Raw genomic sequence first — 10000 nt, 5'->3', positions numbered from 1 at the left:
ATGATATTGTAGAAATAAATAAATCAAGGAAAAAGTAAAACTGTATCTATTTTATGTTGTGTTTTTCATTCAAGGAAAAAGAAAACTATGCTTATTTATTTTATATTGCGCTTTCATATGAGGGAAAATAAACCTGTTTATCTTCATTCACTACTTTGTTGTTTTTACTCTGGTATAAATAGGAGATATTACCGTAGAGCCATCATCGTAATGCACGGTGTAGTTGGCCATGTCAACGAACTGCTGCGCGAACTGTACAGGTCCCGACACCTTGACGGCAGCAGCATCGTGGTACAAATCCTAGAAAAAGAAAAATGTTTTACTCCATAGAACTACTTTCTGTTCCTATATCAAACAACCGGGCAGATTATTACGGATAATACACATATATCTAAATATATCTGAATAATGTCTAATAATAATTCCTCTTTTTTTTACCATACAACCAATAGAATCTCTATCATCCTCATCGAGCCTAAAATACCACTCACTAACTGAATCATCAACCCTAAAAAAAAAAAAAAAAATAATAAAAAAATAATAATAAAATAGAATAAAAAAAAGACTCACCCACGCCTTCTGGAACTGATTCTGGCCAATGATTCTCGTGCTGTCCATCATGTTCTTGCCCGGCCCGGAGGCGATGCAGTTCTGAACGCGGCCGTTACACGTGGACGACGAGAGTTCGCAAGGCAGACCCGTGTCGATGCACCGCGGACCCCTCGTGTTGGGGCTGACGTCGCCGCAGTTCGATTGCGCGAACGCCGCCACGAACTTCCCCTGCGAGATGCAGTGGGACGATTGGCAGTGGGCGTGGGGGGGGAGGGGGTTGTAATGGGTATCGGATGAATAAGGGGTTTTAGGTTGTTTGGTGATTATTTAGAAAAAATATGTGAATGAATAAACTCGCATGCAAAATGTTTGTATTAAATGACTATATACTTGTATATATTCATTTATATGTACATACATATATTCACAATGATAAAATGACAGGAACCCTTATATACATAAGATACATAGTACTGTGTGTGTGTGTGAGAGTGTGAGTGTGAGTGTGAGTGTGAGTGTGAGTGTCAGAGTTTGAGTTTGAGTGTGAGTATGAGTGTGAGAGTGTGAGTGTGAGTGTGAGAGTGTGAGTGTGAGTGTGAGTGTGAGTGTTAGTACGAGTGTAAATGTGTGTGTACAAGATATACATGGACATCATATGCATATCTACACACACGACAAGTTTTTGGGGAACACACATCTCCCCCGTTTCACAATCCTGCCTTGTCTGGAGCCGCGCACACTGGATATCGGAAACCAGTTCAGCCTCTGCCGACACCTTACCTGGCCAGGCAAGGCTCCAGGGTTCATGGCCTTCTCGAACAGCTGGGAGGCATAGCCCTTGTTGTCGCCGGATACCAGCTTGTTGGTATTGTTCATGGATGTCGGGTGCACCGCATACCAGTTCACCATACCTGCGATAGTGAAAAATCACTGTGAGAGGCGATAGTTTTGGTTGTGATAATGATGCAGAAATATAATTTTTATAACTATCGTAGAAAGTCGTGCATGTGATTTTTTTTAGTAACGCGCACGAGTTACTTAGAAAGCAATATCAAATACAAGATAGAAAGCAATATCAAATACAAGATTGTGACACAATATGGATAATTGACGTCAAGATCACCATGAGCATGTTCGCATGTCTCTATAGTTACTTCTTGAAGCAGATCGGTTAGTCACTTCTACTTTCACTTCCTTATTTGCGGGAAGTTTTTAGCCTCCGCTATTTGGCAACAGTCTGATTATCGTATAGTTAGTCGAAGAATAGGAATGATAAGAGGATAGTGTATCTATTCCTCAACAGAATGTAAATATATTATTCCTGTCGGCATGTGGTACGCACGTGGACCGCCATGTGGTCGCTGGCCAAAGCAAGACGATCCGACAAGCGTGTGGACAGTCCGTTGTTAGGTGTCAGGAGGCAGACGTCCATTGGTGGAAGCCCAGCGCTTAGCCAAGGCCTCGGCTCAAGCTGGCTCACTGACAGCTCGTGTTCCGCCTCCGTCAGTATAAGATCTCTCCTCCCAGCTCGTCCCAATCGATTCCCAAGCTGGGTCATCGGTTCCCCGTGAATTTTCAGTCTATTGTGTCGTGACGCTGTGCTTCTTCAGGGACTTTTCCCCTTGTGATTTCGTGTGATGAGCTAGGAAGAGTTTCTCTGACTATATGGGTCTTCCACCAGCATTTATTCATATATTTCTATACATTTTTTTCTTTCTTCCTCCTTCTCCTACCCCTCCTCCTCCTCTTTCTCTTCCTTCTCTTCTTCCGCCTTCTCCTGCTCTTACTCAACCTCCACCTCCATTCCTAACTCCATCTCTACTCCTCTTCCACCTCCACCACCTACTCCTCCACCTCCACCACCTCCTCCCTCTTCTTCCACTTTCGCCACCTCCACCTCCTTCTCCCTCCACAACCTCCTCCTTCTTCCTCCTCATCCACCCCCTACTCCAACTCCCCCTCCACCACATCCTCCTCCTCCACCTCCCCTACCCCCTCTCCCTCTCCCATCACCTCCTCCTCTTCCTCCTTTTCCCTCCTCCTCCTTCTACCTCCCCCTCCTCACTTCTCCCCCACCACATCCTCCTCCTCCACCTCCCCATCTCCCTCTCCCTCTCCCATCTCCTCCTCCTCCACCTCCCCCTCTCTCTCCCCCATCTCCTCCTCCTCTTCCTCCTTTTCCCTCCTCCTCCTTCTCCCTCCACCACCTCTTCCATCTACCTCCTCCTCCTCCTCCTTCTCCTCCTCCTCCTCCCTCTCCCTCCTTCTTCCTCCCCCTCCTCCCTCCTTCTACCTCTCCCTCCCCCTCCCTCTCCTCCTCCTCCACCTCCCCTTCTCCTCCCCCTCTTTCTCCCCCCCTCCAACACATCTTCCTCCTCCACCTTCCCTTCCCCCTCTCCCTCCCCGCCTCCTCCTCTTCTCCTACCCCCTCTCCCCTCCTCCTCCCTCTCCTCCCGCCTCCTCCTCCTCCTCCTCCTCCTCCTGCTCCTCCTCCTCCTCCTTCCTTCCCTTCTACCTACCCAAATCGGTCCCGTCCTCCGCAACCAGCCTCAGCAACGTCATAGTCTTATCCGTGTCGTGCTCGTACTTGGCTCTCTCGTCCTCCGGGTTGTTAAGGTATCCTGTAGGTGAGCGGTTGATGGAGGTCTCGAGGAGGTCGCCGCTCGTGACGTAGACGTGGCCGGGCACCATGCTGTGGTGTGCCATCGCGATGCTCTGGAGGGGGAAAAAAGGGCTTGGTTTTTATTTGGTTGTTTGAGGAAGAGTTTCAGGTTAGAAAGGAGTCAGCGGCGTGCTAACTAACTGGTCCTGCGTGGAATATCGGTGTTGGGTTTCGGTTTTGATTTGGTTGGATTTTATTCTGTTGATTGGGTGTGGTGTCCTTATTATGAATGTGCATTAGAGATAAAGAGGTGTATAAATGGATAGGACTTAAGGCTTAAAGGAAGGAAGGTTGGGAGGTTGAGGTGGAGAAGTGAGAGAGAGAGAGAGAGAGAAGAAAGAAAGAAAGAGAAAGAGAGTAGGGGGAAGGATGCGACAGGCACAGAGAAAGAGAGAAAAATTGAAAAAAAGAGAGATAAAGTGTAAAGAAAGAAAAATCAAAGACAAATATCCGTACAGAGAGAAAAAGAGAGACAGAATATCTCGACAAAATATATACAAATGCTTTGATAATACTTATTCTTCCATCATACTTAAAGATACCAATAGACACAAAATCAACACTACCCATGCTGTAACGAACAGCAAGAATCCTACCAGACAGCCCTCTTACCTGATAGATGCCCTCCACCATGGCGTCCAGAGTCTCTTGAATGAAGCCCATGGACGTGATATCAAAGAGCAGGTACTGGAGATATCCTGCAGGACCCGAGTGCGTGTGTGTACCGCTCAGCATCACGTTGTCATGTCCGTACATGTTCCCGTATTGTGCCTGGAGCCGCTCTATCACCTATGTTGTGGAGGGAAAAATTAAATAGTATTTTAAACATGAGTTTCGCAGATCGACCAATAATTAAAATTCTCTAACTTGGCTATAATTTTCTCTTGTTAATCTTGGTCGTGTGGCGTTTTTATTAGGAGATTCTTTTTTTGGATAAGAATAAGTAGGAATTCTCTTATCAAACGAAAGAAAAAGACAAAAATCTTGAAATAATAAGAAAAGTTTCGTTCCCTGTTTAAAATGACCTTGACTAAAACCCGTGTCCCCGTTTCTTTACTTTTGTTGTTTTTTTTTTCTTTTCTTTTTTATTCAAAGTGAAGGCTGGTGTGTGTCTGTATTTGTGTGTAACTAATATGAGGTTATTCACTCTTTAGCTCGTAACTTGAAGAGCGAAAATATTTTTAGAAAGTATGAATTTCCTTACTAAATATTTTTTTTACTGTTGTTGTTGGTATTATGAACACCATAATCACGATCAATATCCTCACCATCATTATTTTCATTGGCAACGGCATCATCACCATCGTCATCATTATCATCATCTTTTATCATATCATTTATGCCATATATATATCTATATATATATATATATAAATATATATATACATATATATATATACATATACATACATATATATAAATATATATATACATATATATACATATATATAAATATATATATATATATATATATATATATGTGTGTGTGTGTGTGTGTGTGTGTGTGTGTGTGTGTTTGTGTGTACGTATGTATAAGTATATATATACATATATATGTGTATAGCGAAATATGTAAATTAATTGAAAAATAATGTTTTTGTCACTAATTATCATACCTGATTAATCAACCTTGATTTTTGAGAAACACATTTTTTGTTCTTATCTATCATGAATTTCCCCCAATTCATACAAAAGTAAACAAAAATTATAATCTCAAACAAAGTTAAATTCAAAAATTATAAATAATAGGCAATGCTATTATCTATAATAACCTAATGATAATGACCGCCATTACAGCAAAACACTGGCGATGATAATAAGAAAAAGTCAAGGTCATGGAACACATTGAGGAAGGAAGATGATAATATAAAAGTAATTTCATTAATAGAGACATTTTAAATCGAACGCATCAATTTGTAATAGACATCCTTTTGTTTGTTTTTAAAGAAGTTATCACTCCTTTCAAATTCTTTAATTAACAATGATAGAATATGGTCCTTCGAATTCATTATTCCTTAAAAAAGAACTGTGTCCTTCAAACTCATCAGTCAAAAATAAAGGAAATTAATTCATTGAAATTCAAAAAATCAAAGTTACAGATCAACACCAAGAATGTCCCTTGAACTTCAAAGTAATCAAATCAACAAATCAAATACCCCTTTTTAAAACTGATTATTCAGTAAAAGAAATACAAATCACCCCTCAAATTCACTCCTCAATATGAGGTAGAAACCCTTCCTGCTAAATCCACCAGGGGGTCGTCCGGCCGTTGTACCAGAAAAGAACGACCACTCTCTTTCTCCTGCGCTGCATCCCACTCCCCTATTTCCCACACGACCACCCTCCCGTAACAGACACGCACACGCACACGCACACGCACACGCTCACAGTTCAGCAACTGATGGGAATAAAGGAGCTCCTCTCGTGCGATCGTCACCGTCAAAGGGTAATGATATATCTTGAGTTTCACGGAATTGGACAGAGATGGCTTGGCAAGTGTGGCAATACGTCGAGCTGTGTGATTGCAATGGTTGGTGAGTGGGACGAAATCCGGTACGTCTTGCCGTATTGCATATAGGTGTGTTGAATCGCTTGGCATATGAAGAGTGGCTGGCAATTTATCAAAGGATTAAGAGCGATATGGTAGGACATGCTTGATAACGAGTCGAAAGCGGCAAAGAACAGGAACAGGAAATACATGATAGTAGTTCCTAGGCGGTGATATTGGGGGGCGGACTGATACGGCCTTCACACATAGTAACAACGAAGGAGAGGAACCGGACAACAAAACGAATAAATCACTTCCCTTACTTAAATACACCAATTCCACACGACATTATATTATTAATTAAGACACCAAACACACACATAAAAAAAATCATACTCCAAATAAAAACAGACTAAAAACATCAGGTATCGAACAAACACTCCCATTTTCACGTGAAGAATGTTCCGACAGAACCAGACCACCGCCGCTGCCGAACACCCGGAAGTCATTACCCTTCGCGATTCCCCCGTTCGCTCAAGATGAGCTGAGCTCTTCCTTCCCAGCACGCAGGCTCTGGCGGGGGCCGGTAGGAGAGCTCACTGGTTTCCGCAACTCTGCGATTCTTACGATACTTGAGTTGAACACTTCTGCTGGACAGGCTCGGCGAGGCGTGTCGTGGATTAATAGGAAAGAGCGTGGACGATTCACCGTTGTGTGTGTGTGTGTGTGTATATATATGCTTGTATACGGCTATAAACCATACCTGTGCGTGAGTGTTTCCGTGCATATGTATGTCGTACAATGACTACTTATGCAAGTGTAGATGAATAGATTGAAGTTCCGTATAGTATATACGTATGTATACACATACAAACATATATATATATATATATATATATATACATATATATGTGTGTGTGTGTGCGTGTGTTTTGTGTGTGTGTGTGTGTGTGTGTGTGTGTGTGTGTGTGTGTGTGTGTGTGTGTGTGTGTGTGTGTGTGTGTGTGTGTGTGTGTGTACATATATATATAAATATAAATATATATATATAAATATATATATATATATATATATATATATAAATATATGTATATTTACATATATATCATTTCTGTGATAATTTGCTCTCTCTTTTCCCCCTATCGTTCTCTGCTTTCGAATGCAGACTCCCCAATATCTCGAAGTAGAGAAAAGGAGGAAAACACAAGCAAAAAAGAGCGATAATGACACAGGAAGTCCTTAACGAAACCAATTCACGAAACTGTGTCGGATACTTTCGCTCTCCAAGGTTATTAGGTTCGCGTATCGTTAACTTGAATCATAAAGTGGAGTGTTATTGTTTTTTTTCTTCAGGTTTTGACTAAATCCAACTGTAAGAAAAAGGAATAAACGAAATAAAGATTGTAGATAAACGCACGGGTTATAGGGAGAAAAGGAATTTAATGCCCTCAATTATTGAAATTTTGCTCTTTGTTTGCAAAGTATCACAAGAATAAAGGAGGGAAAATCTAAAAGGTAATTTGCGAAACTACCTATTGTGCTTGCTGACAACATATGATGTGATAAATAGATAAGGAGGGAGATAATAATCAATTCCCCTATATCTTTTTCTAGTCTGCAGTATTGAAATGAGATAAAAATGGATGCTGTATTTATGCACTAAATAAGTATTTACTGTTTATCCACTTAAATCTTTCTCTCTCTCTCTCTCTCTCTCTCTCTCTCTCTCTGCCCCCCATCTCTATCTCACACTCTCTCTCACTTTTCATAATCAAAATCAAATCTCTCTCTCTCTCTATCTATCTATCTATGTATCTATCTTTCTCTCTCTCTCTCTCTCTATCTATCTATCTATCTATCTATCTATCTATCTATCTTTCTCTCTCTCTCTCTCTCTATCTCTCTATCTATCTATCTATCTCTCTCTCTCTCTCTCTCTCTCTCTCTATCTCTCTATCTATCTATCTATCTTTCTTTCTCTCTCTCTCTCTCTCTCTCTCTCTCTCTCTCTCTCTCTCAGCTGACCTAGCCCAAGCTCCTACTAGTCACCTGATCGCACCTGACTACACCTGTAACCCATAAGAGTGATTGCAACTGCCCCTCCTCCCTTCATCTAGGAGCAACATGCCTGCACCCTCCACCTATTTGTTAATGGATGCAAGCTGTTCGCGTTTCTGCTTGTACATTTATATTCAAATGAAGTGTAAATGTTTATTCATTGGCTGCCGTTGAATGCAATGAATGTGCAGTCTACATCTCGTATTCTGTAAACGGTAGCAGCATCTCTATGTGATTTTGGTGAAAATTTACAATGTATCAGTTTTTTTCTCTCTCTTTCTCTCTATCTGTCTAACTTCCCTCCTCTCTCTCCTTATTTATCTATCTATCTACCTCTCTCTCTCTCTCTATTTATCTATCTATCTACCTCTTCCTCTCTCTCTCTCTCTCCCTCCCTCCCTCCCTCCCTCTCTCCCCCTCCCTCCTTCCCTCTCTCCCTCCCTCCCCCCTTCCCTCCTCCCTCCTTACCCCCTTCCCTCCCCCCTCTCTCTACCATCTTCCCTCACTCAAAAAAAAAAAAAAAAAAAAAAAAATCACAAGACCCAAGATGCGTATCCACAAAGCCAGTGGCCACGGCCCTCCTAAGGACGTTTCATGAACAGTTACCACATACCAATCCGTCATCAAGATTCACGTCATTACGTGGGTTTCTCTATTGTGTGACGAGCCAAGTCCCTTTTCTGTACCGAGGAGCGAAGACCGAGTAATAAGAGGGGAGAAAAAAAGGGAAAAAAATAATATAAACAGGGAGTAAATGGAAAGGAAAAAAAGAGAGAAAATAAACAGGGAGTAAAGGAAAAGAAAAAAAGAGAGAAAATAAACAGGGAGTAAAGGAAAAGAAAAAAAAAAGAAAATAAACAGGGAGTAAAGGAAAAGGAAAAAAAAGAAAGAAAATAGACAGGGAGTAAATGAAAGGGAAAAAAGAGAAAATAAACAGGGAGGAAATGAAAAGAAAAAAGAGAAAATAAACAAGGAGTAAAGGAAAAAGAAAAACAAGAGAACATAAACAGGGAGTAAATGAAAAGGAGAAAAAAAAGAAAATAAACGGAGTAAATGAAGAGGACAAAAAGAGAAAATAAACAGGGAGTAAATGAAAAGGAAAAAGAGAGAAAATAAACAGGGAGTAAATGAAAAGGAAAAAAAAGAGAAAATAAACAGGGAGTAAATGAAAAGGAAAAACAAGAGAACATAAACAGAGTGTAAATGAAAAGAAAAAAGAGAAAATAAACAGGGAGTAAATGAAAAGGGAAAAAAGAGAAAATAAACAGGGAGTAAATGAGGAGTATACTTGGTTTTATTTCTGGAGAGTTATTATCACTATTATTACTATCATTATCGTGATTATTTTTATGAGTATCATGATTGTCGTTGTTATGGTTGTTGTTGTTATTATCATTATCATCATCACTATTATGATTATAATAAGGATGATAATCATAATGATAATAATAATCATAATGATAATACTGATAATCGTGATGTTAATAATAATTATAATGACTACAAATATTATAATAATAATTATCGCCATTATCAATCATCATCACTATCATCATTATCATGTCATCATCATTACTATCATTATCATTGTTATCCTCATGATCATCATCATCGTTATCATCGTCAGCATCATTTCCATCTTTATCACCATAATCCTTATCATCATTAACATTATAATCACCATCATCACAATCATCATTTCCATCATCATTATCCTTATAACCATCGTCATCATCACCATCAGCAGTGTCACCATCATCATCATTAACATAATCATCACCATCATCATCATCACAATCATAATTTCCATCATTATTATCCTCATAACCATCGTTATCATCACCATCAGCAGTGTCACCATCATCATCATTAACATAATCATCACCATCATCATCGTCACAATCATAATTTCCATCATTATTATCCTCATAACCATCGTCATCATCACCATCAGCAGTGTCATCCTCATAACCATCGTCATCATCACCATCATCACCATCAGCATTATCACCATCATCATCATTAGCGCAACCACCTCCCGCCCCTTCCGTAGCGAAAGACAAAGAACAAAAATTACATCGTCTTGTCTTGTTCCATGGCAACACCCAGAAGAAGGCTTTGACGTCAGGGTGTTATTATCATTAGGATCATTAATTCTAATAGGCCTATATCTATCTATCTATCTATCTATCTATCTATCTATCTATCTATATATATATATATATATATATATATATATA

At 40.1% G+C, this 10000-nt stretch overlaps 1 protein-coding gene across 2 annotated transcripts in view; it reads right to left on the bottom strand.

The window, feature by feature from the left end:
- CDase (neutral ceramidase) overlaps positions 1-10000 on the bottom strand; it is a 63539-nt gene that overhangs the window by 5859 nt on the left and 47680 nt on the right. For both annotated transcript variants that reach the window (XM_086555802.1, XM_043035271.2), the window contains exons 4-8: positions 3827-4003; positions 3072-3267; positions 1333-1463; positions 571-780; positions 193-300 (exon numbers count right to left, since the gene is read on the bottom strand). In XM_086555802.1, the coding sequence (XP_086411928.1) occupies positions 193-300; positions 571-780; positions 1333-1463; positions 3072-3267; positions 3827-4003 (822 nt within the window). The remainder of the gene's footprint in view (positions 1-192; positions 301-570; positions 781-1332; positions 1464-3071; positions 3268-3826; positions 4004-10000) is intronic.

The sequence above is a fragment of the Penaeus japonicus genome, unplaced genomic scaffold (genome assembly GCF_977035675.1).
Source record: "Penaeus japonicus unplaced genomic scaffold, GWHDUDI00000001_assembly GWHDUDI00000031, whole genome shotgun sequence".
NCBI lineage: Eukaryota > Metazoa > Arthropoda > Malacostraca > Decapoda > Penaeidae > Penaeus > Penaeus japonicus.
This window is presented reverse-complemented; position numbering and strand designations above follow the sequence as displayed.